The sequence below is a fragment of the Cylas formicarius genome, unplaced genomic scaffold (genome assembly GCF_029955315.1).
Source record: "Cylas formicarius isolate icCylForm1 unplaced genomic scaffold, icCylForm1.1 PGA_scaffold_7__23_contigs__length_41026272, whole genome shotgun sequence".
NCBI lineage: Eukaryota > Metazoa > Arthropoda > Insecta > Coleoptera > Brentidae > Cylas > Cylas formicarius.
In genome coordinates, this window is record NW_026844352.1 from 16,445,036 (window position 1) to 16,461,283 (window position 16,248).

General features: G+C 34.8%; 1 protein-coding gene across 2 annotated transcripts in view; it reads right to left on the reverse strand.

Moving 5' to 3' along the window:
- Window positions 1-16,248, reverse strand: part of LOC132705355 (ATP-binding cassette sub-family C member 10) — a 91,029-nt gene that overhangs the window by 22,861 nt on the left and 51,920 nt on the right. For both annotated transcript variants that reach the window (XM_060675894.1, XM_060675895.1), the window contains exons 6-11: window positions 9,602-9,839; window positions 5,362-5,630; window positions 5,087-5,311; window positions 4,912-5,029; window positions 1,655-1,892; window positions 1,420-1,604 (exon numbers count right to left, since the gene is read on the reverse strand). In XM_060675894.1, the coding sequence (XP_060531877.1) occupies window positions 1,420-1,604; window positions 1,655-1,892; window positions 4,912-5,029; window positions 5,087-5,311; window positions 5,362-5,630; window positions 9,602-9,839 (1,273 nt within the window). The remainder of the gene's footprint in view (window positions 1-1,419; window positions 1,605-1,654; window positions 1,893-4,911; window positions 5,030-5,086; window positions 5,312-5,361; window positions 5,631-9,601; window positions 9,840-16,248) is intronic.

The window sequence follows — 16,248 nt, forward strand, 5'->3', positions numbered from 1 at the left end:
AAAATATATGTGGTGAGAACATTTGCAATAAATACTTACTAGGATGTTCCTTTGGGATCCATACCTGAGCCGTACCTAGAACGGAGGCCACTAAACCACTGAAACATTTTTGTTGACCACAATAATTCTAACTAGATAGGTGTCCTACGTATCTCCTATGAACGTAGCGGCAACAGCGCCAGAGGCAAATACGTCGAATGGATATATTATTTTTTATACATCGGAGGAGAAAATAGCATATAATAACCGGAGGCCCGTTTCTATTTTGCATATATAGAATTTTTGTATATTTTTTTCTGCGATTTTTTTTCCCCTCTAATAGTGCCCCTGTAGATTCGACCATTCAGATTTCAGATTCGCAAAAAAGTATACACGTCAAATATCAGCGGGTAGGGCGGAGCCTTGTGCGTCTGTCGTATGCACGGAGGCTAGTAAGATAGCTGTGCAAGTATATATATATATATATATATATATATATATATATATATATATATATATATATATATATATATATATATATATATATATATATATATATATATATATATATATATGTGATGACACTATATTCCGGGATATCATCCGTTCGCTCGTTGAACTCCGACTGGAATCCTGCAGACGTTTCGCCAAAATCTCACTTGGCATCTTCAATGCTCGCGCTCCGAAAACACTTCGAACACTCCCGGAATATAGTGTCATCACATTTTCCATCCGTGAATCAATACGTGAGAATATATATATATATATATATATATATATATATATATATATATATATATATATATATATATATATATATATATATATATATATATATATATATATATATATATATATATATATATATATATATATATATATATATATATATATATATATATATATATATTTTTTTAATATTTTAAAAGGTTATGATTGCAAAATTGACATTTGACATTAGAGCATTTTGCAATTGGTTTTCCGGTTACGTTTAGTTTTCTGGAGGTTGCAATTCAAAAATAAAGTCGCATTTCAAAAATGTACGATTAAAAATGTTCTGCATTTTAACTTAACATCATTTCGACTATCACGTTTTAACCACAATTACGTTTTAATGAGCTCAAAACGAAATATATATAATATTATTAAATAAAAGTTGAAGTTTTTGAGTTGTAATAATTTGGATAGAAAGATATTTTCATTCAAATTCGTAATAACGTCAAAGGAAAAACCCAATGACAGGGACTTGAAATAAAATATATTGTAATAAGACGATGCTGAAGCAGGTGAAGCTAATGTTGAGCGTTTTATGTAATAATAATAACACTTTTGTAGTATATTTCAGTAGGTTTAATTCCGTGACGAGATAAAAGTGGTAGGTCTTCAGATTTTATAAAAGAAATTATGTTAGTCGAGGTAGCAGAACAGTTAGCAACTTACCTATCTTTTTTATAAATCCTCCCTCTATAAGAACAATCCTATCGGCGTGTACCAGATATTGCATATGGTGTGTGCATAAGATCCTAGTTTTGTCCTTGAGCATGCCCATGACGCAATGTTGGAAGATGTGCTTGGCAACTTTCGAGTCCACTGCTGACAGCACGTCGTCCAACAAATAAACCGACCTTAAAAGGAACCGTTAGACACACAACGCGAGACAAAACACCAAACAAACTTGTTTTGATAAACGGCCCTAGCCAAAGCGATTCGGGTTTTTTGCCCTCCCGATAAGGTGGTACCACTTTCCCCTACCCCCGTCATGTCACCGGCTGGGAGATTGGTAACATCTTCCACCAGGCCGCAGGCAAAAAGTGTGTCGCGGTATCTTTCTTCGTTATAAAGTTTGCCGAACAGGATGTTATCTTTAATCGTACCACGTTGCAGCCAGGACTGTTGACTCACGTACGCAAACCCTGAAATATGATCTGTTCTAGAAGGTGCGCACAAAAAAAAATTGTATCGCCAATATTAGTGCATTCAAGGATTGATTTGCTTGAATCAATGAATTTTTATGAATGATGAGTGTGTTTTAGACACCAGACTGATATTCACATACTAATTGAAGAGTGGAAGTAATGAAGGTGATAGGTACCAAACAGAAGTTTTGAGAGAAAAATGTAACAAAAAGGACAATATAAAAAATAACTATTTTTTTTGAGAAAAAGGAACGCGCCTTGCTGATTTGAAGCTTAATCTGCAAAGGTTTTGAGCTTCCAAGAATATAGCTCCGCTCGTGCCATTTACCGCAATTATTGCATAATATACTATTATCAGATTTTGCCCGTGTGTAATGACCAACATATTTTGTTATTGAATTAATGTGCTATTTATGGGATGTTCTTTTACGAAGCCCGTTTTCTTTTTAGCGATAAGTATATCCAACTTTTTCCTTGCCAATGCATAAGTGTTCATAAAAGTTGCCTTACAGATTTGAACAAAATTTCCACTTTCACTCCAAAATTCATTAGATAAGAACCCTGGCACAAAATGTTAAGCCAACATGTGTTTGCAAGAGTAGTTAATAATAAAGCTAATAAAGGATATCATAATACATTTTTAAGTAGATTATGCATTAACCAACTTATTCGGTGGACAAAGCTTTCTCTGCTACATTCGTCAGTGAAACTCGTGTTTTATAAGCTTTATCACCCTCTTGCTCATAGCCGAAACGACCACTGCCGTTTTATCTACGCTCATATTTTTCAGATTGGCTCATATTCTACAATAATTTTCCAAATTAATTAAGTATTTTTGATAAGAGATTACACTGACACTGTAGCAGCTTAATATTAATGACGGCACTTATCGCAATTGTCAGGTCACAAAGCATGTCGTTTAACACTTTTCTATGGGAATAAGTCAATTTCAGAAATCATGGCACTCACTTTCACTTTTAAATGACAAAGCGATTTGGAGAAAGCCATATAACGGCAACCTCGTAATGAGCATCAACCACACATGTTACTAGAATGACTTGATCGTTAAGCTAGTGTGTGTGAAGTCAAGAAACTCTTATTTTTTCATTTCAAAACTCAAATAATGTGACAACAACTGCAAAATGGAGCGGTGAGACAAGCTAATCAAGGAGATGAAAATAAATAAATGTGAGCAAAATTTTGTGGTTTTGGAAAATATGACTTCGTTATAAAGGGTCTTCCAAAGTTGGTGGAACAAATTCTAAGAGGATATGTTCAGCCTATGCTTTCTGCATAAACATATTTCGAGCACCACCCACAGACCCTAAATTGAACTGACCTGAAAATGGTTTTTTATTAATATTTCGTAAACATGTTGAGTATTACCCTCCACGAGCTCTGCTAGTCCTGTTCTAAGTCGCAGTGAGGGAAACCACTAAAACGATCCAAAAATCACTTCTTCCAAAGGAAGATTCGCGACGTTTTAGAGCAATGATCTGGTTGATTTTAGAATGAAACTAAATAAAACTAAGAGAAAAGTAATGGTGATCGTAATACAGCAGGTCACACTTTTCAATTACTTAGGAGTAGAAATAGAGAACAATGGAAAATTGGAAAAAGATATAAAATAGAGAATAGAAAAAAGACTAAAACTATACTTTCCCATGAATAAGAATTTAATAACAAAAAAAGAAATATATACAAAACCAATAAGAAACGTCTTGAAGGCCATATACAAGTACAAGTAAAACAGGTGTAGAAAGCAAAAAGACAAAAACGGAAGAAACGTGCAAGACCAACACACATGGTACTGCTGTATTGCTCAGATATCGCAAAGAAAATGTGTAAAACTTGGAATTAGGCAAGCATTATAGAAAGAAATAAAAAGCAATTGGCAAAATTTATAATAATAATATTTGAGTTATTTGCACAAAATTTGTTAAATCGGGGTTTTTCAACATGAAAAATTAATTTTCCTAAATAATTTTGGGGGAAATTATAGAGGGCGTTAAGATGGTACTTTTGGTGCATTTGATACTTTCTAACTTTTTTGCATCTTGGTGTATGCACATTTTTTATAAAGACATCGCATTTTTACACCTTCTTAATTTCGTTCCGACTCGCCGTTTTCGACAAATTCGCATTTGAAATTTTCGTTGCACCTAATTGTACAGTTTCATGTGAAAATGCTGAAATTAATGAAAGTTCGAAGTAGGCTATGACTAACATAATCACAATAAATGAGAGTAAAATGATGCGAAGTAGGCTCTGACGAAAACAGAGACGACAAAATACCTGCACGATTTCTTGTAGTAGACTTTGACTAAAACAGATGCAATAAAGGCACTTAGGTTCTGGTGAATTGCTGTTTGTCAGTATCTTGGGTGTTTTAAAAATGTTTTGGTTAGTGTTCCGATAATGCCAAAACATAATTTGTTTTCTAAGGTGGACATGATATGTTTATACGCACAAGCGAATTAAAATAGGGATCGAGCTCATAGATGTCATTTGTTGTTTTCCAAACCACAGGCAAGATTTTAAAATTTTTAAGAATATTTATAACAAACTCGACGATGCTGGTTAGTTTTGGTTAGTTAGTTAGTACAGTTTGTACAGTTTTTCACCAAGGAAAGCTTTATCTATATCGCTTCACTCTAGTGTAAAATCTTTTAGAACATTGGAATTTGCTGGTTTTTGTCAGGTTTTTAAATCAAATAATGTTTACAGATATGCAATATCTAGGTTATGATGGCATAAAAAATGAAATTTTGAATATTACATGATGTACTGTATGTAATAATGTAAATATTGGGAATATTAAAGCTATTTTTCAAAAAGTGCGCCAACTCTGCTGCATTTACCCTATATCATTGATTCAATGGTATTCAGTGTTACAATAGTGTTTTTTATTTGAACGATAGGGACTAGAGTAAAAAAAAAACAAACATTTGGTGAATATAACTTGGAAATTGCTAGCTGACATTCAAAAACCGATTATTTTTATGAATGCCCCTACCTGTTTCCATCTGGCTAATTGATATTTGTCCCGAAAGCATGGAAATATCCGCCAGTATGGCGGACAAAAGGGTCGATTTTCCGCTCCCGACCGGACCTATAATACCCAGAAATTCTCCCTGAAAACGGAAAAAGTCAACGCGAGCAATTTTCGGGATTACAATCAGCGCTTTTACCTTATTTACGGTCAGATTAATATGCTTCAACTGAAACTGGTATCGCTCCATGGGCGAGTTTTTGAAATTGTCAATCTGTGCAGAATTCTTACTGACTCCTTTACCTTTAACGGTTTCCTCTGTGCTCAGCTCTTTATTCCACGAAAATTCGCCATCTTTGATACAAACGTCGCGGTCGTTGTCTTCCAGCGGCCGGTAATACTTTTTCAAGTCAAGATCCGGCAACTAAATTATCTTTAAAATATACGAGGGCGGAAAAATGTGTCACAACAAACCTTGAGGAATTTTTCGATCCTCACTACAGAGACCCATGCCTCGGTCATACCGTTGAGCACCCACGGAAACGCATTTAAGGGACTTATGAGCATGTTGAGAAGGGCGATAGATGTAAAGACAGTAGCCGCCGTTAGTGTCTTGCCCATCAACACGTAAGTTCCAAACGTTAGAATTGAGATGATGACCGGTGTGGTTGCCCAAAAATAAACGCAGAGCGCGTCTAGGTATTTACGCCCTTTGAGGTACTTTATTTCTTCCGTTCTTAGTTCTACAAATTCGTTTAGTGAAGCCCATTAGTAAAGGCTTCAACTATAAAATAGAATGAGCACTCCAGTATGTCTGGAAATATCGATTCGATAGGTTTGTCAGAAAAACAACACAAGGTGTCTGTCTAAATCAATGAATAAATGAAGTACCGAATTTAATATCAAAGGAAACAATTACGGCTTTTAACAAATAAAATTTAATAAAATCATAAATATTGAGTAAATAAAGAGGAAATTTGGTGCCAGTTACACTTTATCGATTTTTATTTATCTATTAAGTCAAGCAAGGTTACTCAACAGACTGCTTGGGGCAGTTCTATTGCAGAGCAAGACAAATTAGGAACAATAAGAAAAACCACAGAATTACATAGAGGTGCGCAAAAAATAAATAATGAAAATATAATAATATAAAAAATACCGCTAAGGGCAAATCAAAAAGCCACTGAATATGTGAAGGCCAATCTCTGCTTTCTTTATCTGCTATCTCCTGTGGCAATATTATTATATAATGTCATGCAACAAGGAGAGTTAGAAACATAATTAATTGTGACACCATAATGTAATTAAAAAAGTTGGGTGCTTAAAGCCCTCTGTCGTTCTCAGAATAAATCCTTTATATGAGATTCGAGCATCAGTCTAGAGTTCAAAATAACTTATAAACCTTTAACAACGTTAAAACGTTTTAATTTTAGATTCACATTTGGATTTCTCGAGAGGTTTCATTGAACATTGGACAACATTGAAGTCGAGTCTATTCAGAGCGCATTACTTAGCAAACTTGTTTAAGTGCACCTACAAAGCAAAGGGCAAGGGACCCAAGTTTCAGCACTGCGGAACCTTAAAAGTCACATCCAAGTAAGCGGATGTTATTTCATTGCAGCTCCGTACACGGTTCGGTTCATATTTTCCTGATAATTTTCTTTACATCATCAAGGAGGCAGGTAGATGTTTGATTGATTGGTTTCATAAATATTTAATTGGTTATTGGTTATTTTATTCATTTGATATTAAATTCCGTATTGCATTTAATAAAATGCCTAAAAGTTAAATTAAAATAGAGATAATTTAAGCTAGAATTAAAAAAAATATGTATCCCAATTGAATCAACACAACATTGTTTGTTGCGGTTCTCGCATGCTACGCCCTAAACTAATTTGTGCGATTGAAGACTTTCCCAAAAAAGGGATATTTCTTGTTTCCACTACTTATTAATCTATACTTCGAGGCAATATTTACTGAAACTTTTGAGTATCAAAGAATGGGAGTAAAAATGAACGGAGTACTAATCTCAAATATCCGATATGGAGGCGACACTCTATTGCTACTGCTATTGATATTGAAGAACTCCAACAGATGCGAGAAATATTACGAAGAAACGTTTTAAGACACGTTATCAGTTTACTAGTCTTTTTGGAAGGGAAAATAAACGGTTGAAGGGAGGTTAGAAGAAAGCAGATGTCATGGAAGAAATGTTAGACAGTGGACCTTATTAAGAAAGATAGAAAAGAATTTGTCAGCGCAGGCAGGCACTGCGATCAATTCCAATTATGTTGTGAATATGCAGTTTAACTGACTGATTAATTGATATCTTGACTAGAAAGTTATGTCAAAATATATGCAATTGGGTATGGGCCTCAGTAGTGTTCTATGTTGATAGAAACTTTTTATATTATTTCCGCTTGGACATTCGTCTATCCAAGTTGTGTATCAGAATATCCAAACATCCTGTGCCACATTGGCGCCTCTGCCAATCGGTCCCTCTTAACAGCAAACATTTTAATATTCTTTTTAAAAAAGGGATTTGGTTAGAATCTGAATTTCAAGCATATCTTTTATACAAAGTAGAGAGAACTGTCAGAAAGTAAATTTTATAGGGCGCTTCAAATAACGTTGCGTTACTTTGAGACATAAGTAGAATACTAAAAAGTAACACATTGTACTTACTTAATTCATTTATATCAAAAAATTTATCTTTTTATTAGTTCCGAAGCCATGAAATAAATGAAATTTGGACCCTCAATACCTTTGATTGAGTCCTAAGAGTAAACATGTTTTTTAGGGTCGCTTTCAAGTCGGCTCTCCACCAAACCAACATGGCAACAATGTTGCCATCGTGTCGATGACAATGCTTACAAACATGTGGAGACAGGTCTAAATTTGTCTAAATGCCTAAATTTGTTTGTGGAGTAATAAAAACACGAGAATAATATAATAAGAGAAATGTCAAACCCACCCTAAATTTTGGGATACTAAGCATACATGGTACAAGAACAGAAATAAGTAGAGAAGGCGAAAGTTGAGAAGAAAATATAAAATATTACTGGACAATTTTTTTATAACAATACAAATAGGGCATGGATACAGAAAGTATGTACACTCCAATATGGTTTGCTTACAGGGTGACCCTATTATATTTTTATGTGTCTATTTTATATTACATATTATGTATAGGGTGACTCGTTTCGCCATAAACACTACCAACTCTTTTATATCGCACAGGGACCCCCAGTATATTGAAAAATGATTTGGATAGACCTTAGAACGTTGGATATTTAAACTGATTTATGTAAGGTTTGTTTTGTTTCAACTTCTCTTTGCGTATTAAAAAAGATACTCTTGTCAATTATTTATATTGCCAAAATTCGACGATATATAATACGGGGAGTCTACATGTCACCGTTTCTGAATTATCAGTCGACATCTTCAGTACGAATACTATTTTTCAAATAACTTACATAGCACTTTTTCGAGAAACCCCAGTCGAAAAATATACAATCTGTAGAAATGAAACATTTAATTTAAAATTACTATGAAAAACAAATGAGAAATAAAGTTTAGTCAACAATATTATTACACACTTAAAATAAACGAAATAACATGAATAATGCTAATTGCAACAAATTAACAACAATTATTTAAAAAGAATTATTTAAAAAGAAGTTCTATATAACCTTCAGTAACGAAAATAGATTCGACAGTCTTAAATCATTAAAAATATTGCATTGCTCTAACCTGCCACTGACATTAAATTCCCTCATTACTAAACTGACGGTAGATTCTGTAAAATGTTTTTTTTACGCTGGAGTTTGCCTAAATGAAAATTTATTTAGTTTTATTACATTAAACAATATTCTAAGATATAATATTATGAACGGAAAAAAAGTAATAAGGAAAACTAATCAATAGTGTAAGTACTGGATGAAGGAGAGGGCAAAATTATTTATCAATTATTGCTGTCAAGGTCTACCATAGTAGAATTCCTGAAATTCTCTGCACTAATAATTCAGAAACAGTGATTTCTAGACGCCTCGTTGAATTCGTCTTTCACTGGTCTATCTAGACATATTTTACAGGGGTTTGTATTAGAAAAAATTGAGAAAAATGAAAGTTTTTTTTCCTTATACGCCAGCGTCGAAGCGTCCTTTACATAATAAAGGAAAAGTCGCTTCAAGCGATTTTCGTTTTTGTGTTTCATAAACGGGCTACCCCTTACCTATTTATGTGTTACTTTTACCTTTATACTTTCGTTTGCTTAACACATTTAAAAAGATAACCAAAGCTAGAAAATGAATATTTGGAAACCAAAAAAATAAGCGTAATTGCAGGCCTCTTCAATGTGTCCATTTTTCAAAACCTAGGGACAATCATTTGGAGTAATGATTCGAAGTGAATTAATCCCATTCTTATAAAATTCTGTTGCGAAACCATCCACATTTCTCGACAATGGTTATAAAAATAGGTAACAAAAGTTGTTGACAATGTCGTCGACATACCTTGGTTTGGTAGAGATACGACGAAGAGACAGAGTTTGCCGTATATTCTGCCGTGGGAATTAGAAGAACGTTATTTAGACACCCCTTAGAGCTACGTTTGTAATGAAATTGTCGTGCCCCAGTTTTATTTCGTAAAATATTTTCCGAATGGTGTCACAAATGTCTCATACCAAACCATTAACACTCATACTTGGACTTACTTGCAATTTGCCGCACAAAGTATTCCTCCCACACGTAAAACTTGATAGCCTTAATGCCTCGTAAAACTTCCGTGATCAGTTTCACCCTGTGGTCCTTTTGTTCCATTAATTTCGTACTGAGTGTCCCAATTTTATTGGCTATTACTTTATTGACCGGAATCAGTATTACGGTAAACAACACACCAGCAAAAAATGCCATTCCCACTTGGCTGTATAACAAGTACAACGTCACCGCAAGCTAAAATTTATATTTAGGTCCGACCACAGCCGCACTGTGGTCGGGGATTTGGTAAAAACATGGCAATAACTTAAAATCTCACTTTATAAATATTCCATACCAAATATCTAATTGAAAATATTTTATTACAGGACTCCAAATATCCCTTGAATTTGTTGTTGATTTTTAAACGGTGCTGAGCCAATCAGAAGTCAGTATCATTCATTTTAGGCCCTTAAACCTTTAATATGGTAAGTTTATTCCTTCCAACAAGGTTTAGGGTTCATAAATTACAAGAACTCATTTGACACGGGTCGTCATGATAAACCCATCACAGTACTAACAAAAACTCAAGCATCCTATTTTATGTATACTCTGAGTTAATCTATATGGAAGCACTGCAAAGTGTGAGAGTTAATAATAGTCAATGATTGAGAATGTTATGATAAAACTTGAAACGAATATCAAGAAAACAAAATATTTCGAATCACACGCCAACAAACATGTATGTCAGTTTCAGAGTGGAGAAAAGACACCGACATTAAAAGCAAAATGGAACTTGGTGGTGACAAGTAAGAATTACCGCAGCTCATAACGCAGGATGGGAAAAGAAGAAGAGATTCCCGATTGAAAGATCTAAGGATGTGGTGCAATAAAACATCGACGCAACTGTTTCGATCTGCGGTTTCCACTTTGGTCGCTGATCTCCGAAGATAGGAGATGATACAAACGGAACAATATATATAAATATATATATATATATATATATATATATATATATATATATATATATATATATATATATATATATATATATATATATATATATATATATATATATATATATATATATATATATATATATATATATATATATATATATATATATATATAGGGCGAATAGGGCGTCGGCGCCCTGCCCATGACTTACTTGCTCCAACGATTGTGACAAACGACATAGATATCATACTGATCAGTGAACCAAATAAAAAACCCTGCGAAGGAACAAACTGGCACCTAGACAATAATTTGGGCGCTGCGATAGGTTTCATAAACCATAACATCCACGTAGCTAAGAGTGGAAGAGGAAACGGTTTCGTGTGGATAGAATTTCTCGGACTAACAATAGCCAGCTGTTATATATCTCCCAATATCACACTGGAAGAGTTTACTGGTTTCTTGGAGAACATGGAGGATGCTATTGGCAGGACTAGACCTTATAACACTAAATGAAGGATCTGACCCTACCTTTTGTAGAGGAAATAGTGTATCCCATATTGATGTTACTCTGGTCTCTGGGAACATCAGTAGTTTCTTCTCAGACTGGCACGTGTCTGAGCAGGAAACCCTATCGGACCACAACTATATCTTATTTAGAACTGAGTGTGGACTAAATATCAGAAACCGTGACGCAGCTGGAACTGGAAAATGAATGAGGAAAAAACTAAATATTTTATAGAAGACCTAAAACGAAATCGGAGTACACAGGCCGACTCTCTGAATCCAGCAAAACTAACTGAGGCTGTAAAAAATGCTTGCGACAAAACTTTCAAGAAAATATACAGCATGACAGGTACCAGAAAACCAGTGTACTGGTGGACCTCACAAATAGGTGAAGCTAGAAAAAAATGCCTTCGAGCAAAAAGACATGCCACCCGCATCAACAGAGCACAAACAAGCACTTATATGGAAAAGGAAACCGCACGAATAGAGTATAAAGATAAAAGAAAAAAGAAGATGATAAAGATAGCGAAACAAAACGCATGGAAACTGGTTATTGACGAAATGCAGGCTGATGTTTGGGGACGTGGATACCAGATTGGCACGAAAAAATTCAATTTAAAAGCGGCGGGACACATATCAGACGAAGTAATGATAAATGAAACTACAAAACTTTTTCCAAAACACAAAGAAATAATATGGCTATCCACCAACATAGATCTCATAGAAGCACCATTATGGACTCTAAATGAACTCAGAGACGCAGCAGGTAAACTGAAACCGAAGAAGGCAGCAGGGCCTGATAAAATTTGAGTAATTAAAAACCTACCCGATAAATGTCTGGAGGTGATGAACCAATAAATGAAATTAGGAGTTTTCCCTAAGATATGGAAGACTGCAAGGCTGGTACTAATAGAAAAACCGAAGAAACCGGGACAAGAGGTTTCGTATCGACCGCTGTGCTTACTAGATTGCCTAGGAAAAGTCTTGGAACACCTAATTAAGAATAGGATAAGTTGCGAAATAGAGGCAAAGGGGGTTTTGCTCAGTCTCAGTTTGGGTTCGTGAAAGGACGCTCTACCGTGGATGCTCTGACAAGAGTTTTGGACAAGGCAAAAGAAGCAAAAAGCGCTGCCTGGGCAAACCGAAAAATTTGTCTTTTCGTCACGCTTGATGTCAAAAATGCCTTTAATACAGCTCCGTGGGAGGGAATAAGTGAAAGTCTGGAACGAAGAAATATCTCTCCATATCTCCTGAGTTTCGTAAGAAGCTATTTGTCTGCCCGTAAACTACTTATCGGTGAAAATCACACTATGGACATCACAAGTGGGGTGCCACAGGGATCGGTCATGGGACCGTTTTTGTGGAATGTCTACTATGACGATGTACTGCGACTGCCAATGCCTGAGAGTGTTGAGCTTGTAGCATACGCTGACGATCTTGGCGTAATCATAACTGGCAAAAGTAAAAGACAAGTAGTGGCAGAAGCTGTCCTACTAAATACGCGAAAGGATGCAAGAAGGGTAACCATTGATGTTTTAGATATGGAGATCGAGACCGGACTTGAAATTAAATATTTTGGAGCTATTCTTGACACAGGGGCAACAATGAAAAAATATATATAACACACATGTAAACGTTCAGAGGTGTCTGCTCTTTCTCTGTGTAGGTTGATGCCTAACAAGACCGGACCTACCGCAAGAAAAAGAGAAATGCTGAGTGCAGTTACGCACTCAATTATTCTCTACGCAGCTCCTGTTTGGTGTGAAACCTTGCGCTACGCAAAATATAGAGAAATGTGTCAGAAGCTTCAAAGAAAGCTCGCTATAGGTATATGCAGCTCTTTCCGCACCATTTCAACGTGTGCAGTGCTGGTCATCTCGAGGACAATCCCGATAGAGTTGCAAACAGACGAACGGCGCAGAACAAAAGTGAAAAATAGCAGCGAAAAAATAGTGATGAGGGAGGAAACACTAAGCAGATGGCAGGCGATCTTTTACATTTTACGTTTTATATGTTTTTATCTGTATAACATGACAGTTGTCATTATCTATTGTTAGCTTGGTCTGGATATTTCATACTTTCCTTATGGCTGTAAAATAAAAATTATTTGCTTATTATGACCTTGCACTTAACATAAATATGTAAAAATTTGCATTTTGTAAAAGTCTATTTGCCATGTTTTTACGAAATCCGACCACAGCGGACCGCTTGCCAAAACAAAAACATTATCGAAATGAAATGGCGGAAATATCCTCTGGTAAACAGCTCTTTTAATAAATCGTCGACGGCTATCGACTTCGCAGATACGCGTTTTATTAAGGGGAGACACGAATACCAAGACAAGCATGGCCGGATAAGAAATATTTATTTCCTGCTACGTTACGGGAACAAACTTTCGGTTAGTAAACAAACTAGGAACTGGGGTATCTGATATCCAAAAAAAATTGCTTAAGTTTTGCGTGATATGGGAAAACACAAATGACCCGAATGTGAAAAATCGAATTTTCTTGAATCTCCTAAATAACTATAACAGAGTTTTGGAATTTCTGAAAGGGGAAGAGTTATAGGGTCGCTCAAAGTAGGACTAAACTAACCAACTATAGACCATAGTCTGAATTATAAAAGGCCTTTTAACTTATACACGGTGTGTAACAAAAGTAAGACCGTACACGAGGGGTAAACTAAGAGCTAAGGGTGTACACCATAATTCCAGGGCCATCTTGTATTTTGTTCTGTAGAGTATCCAAATAGTCTAGCAGAGTACAATACGTTATTTCTTTTAGTATTTAAAATTATTTTCAAATGTGATTGGTGATTCATAAATGTGGGAAACCAAACATAAATTTTGAATGGAACACCATGTATATTATTGTATTAGTAGATACTCCTTTTCTACTCAATCCCCAATGAAGGTTGTTATGGTCTATACCGAGTGTTTTCTGATTTATGTCCATTTTTCCGACAATACTCAGTTTTTAACACTCTGCATTTTCGACTCAATTTCTGACAGCTGTAATTTTATTATGCCAACAATTTTATAAAGTAGCACAGTCATATTTGTCTTGAAGAACACCCCATATATTATACTTCCATTAATTACTAATATTAATGGTCTTTCAATCTTATTAAGCTAAGATTAAGTATAGGGCACTCCTTAAAAAAATTGCGTGCGGAGATTTAAACAAAAATAAAATTATGATCTGCGCAACTTTGGAAAAATAATGTAAGCAGTATTTTACGCTAGGCATAATATTCAAAATGCAATATTAATGTTGCTAATAGTTACAGAAAGAACAGTTAAAAACTAAGAACAAAACTGCAAAACAAAAAAATGGTTTAATTAAGTTTCATTTTATTTATGCTCGAAGTATCGATTTCGATGCACGCTCTAACAGGCTCTTTAAATGATTGGGCAGAATTCGCTAGCATGAATAACGCTTTAATAGGTTTCTCTTATGCCATGTCCTCTGTTGCGGGGCACTTTCATATACCTAGTCTTTAACATATCCCCACAACTTTCTTGGCTCAGGAGATCTGGGTGGCTAACTAAGCGCCTCTTCCTATCCACCGTTGACGAAATAAATTATTTTAAGTAGTTCGTAACTTGATGGGCATGGTATGCAGGAGCCACATTCTCTGCTTCACTTAGTTCGGAATAGTTCTTAACATATTTTGCAAACTCTGCTCTAAAAAGTCTAAGTAAGCTTGCCCATTCATTGTATTTTCAAAAAATGAGACCTTAAAACGCTATTTCCTATTATACCACTGCAAACATTTAAAGACCGGGTTTCCTGATTATATGTCATCGTCAATTGTTTTCATGTCATATTGTTAGCATAATAGTGAAAATTATGCTTATTAACACAATCGCTTTTATAAACAAAACAAAGTAAACAAGTCATATTCCAAAAAGTCATCTCGCTCAAAAATTCTTTCTTGTGCCTATTCACAAAATGTTGATTTAATATGATAATCACTTTCATTGAGTTCTTGATGAAATTGTACATGATAAGGATGCATCTTATTTTTTCGCAAAATATTATTCGCAGAACTATTAAGTTTACACTTACATATATGAAATTAAATAATATTTGGAATTCATTTTCCTTGTTCACTTTGGTTCATTTTGGTTCTTATCGACACTTGATTTTAAAACATGTATTCCATATATCCAAGATGTGATTAGAGGCTTTATGTTTCGATTAAGAATTGTTTTGCCAAAGCTGGATTTAGAAAAAGTGAATGCAACTTAGAATGTAATGTACAAATTGATTACGATTAAGATTTTCCATTATCGACAGTTACAGTTTACAAGCAAGAGACTCCAAAATACAGAAGATTTCATGAAGTTAGACGGTAATATAACAACGGAAGAAGAAAAGGACGTTGAGCTATTTACAAATTTGGATGTAGGGAGTGCAGACCCATTTGCAAAAGGTAGTCCAAACGACTCAGTAGAAGAAGTAGAAGTAGAAATGTCGGCAGCATCATACAGTTCTAAATTAATAAATTCATATGGTGAAGCTCTAAATCATATTTCTATGTTAAAGAAATTTGTTAGGAGTGATTTCACTGCATTTAAGCAAATAAAAAATCTAGGGAATTACTGTGAAAATTGTCTCCTTCAACCCAATATGGCAAGGTTTCGTCAGACAAAAATTTAAGATATTTTTCAAAAACCCAAGGAGTTAATATTATTATAAAAATGTATCGTATATACTATTTTATTTTCGCCGTATGTATGTACATATTGGATATATATTTATTATAAGTTCTTAGTGCTTGAGTACTCTCCTTTAAACGGACACTTCCCACTTCAAAACGGTGAACATTTTACGATTCGATACAGATCTACAGCTAAAATCGACCTCCCATATTGGTCAGAGATTTTAAATGATATAGGAAATTGCAAAATCAAAATCAAGCCAGCCCCATTTGCCAACGAGTTAAAATCTCTTTCCCTTGTATCAGTTTTAATTAAGTATGACTACTAAAAGTTTCTGACATACGAAGAGCTTTCCATAGATCTGCTTGGGTTCAAGAAGAAGAAAGCACGGGGTTTTCGTACACAACTCGGTTGATGATTAAAATTTCGCACCGGAAGAAAGTGATTTTGCTAATGATGAACCGGATTTTCCTTCTGCGTCGTCTTCTGAAGATCTTCATGACTCGGTGCCCCTGACTCAATTAATAACACAAAAATAGT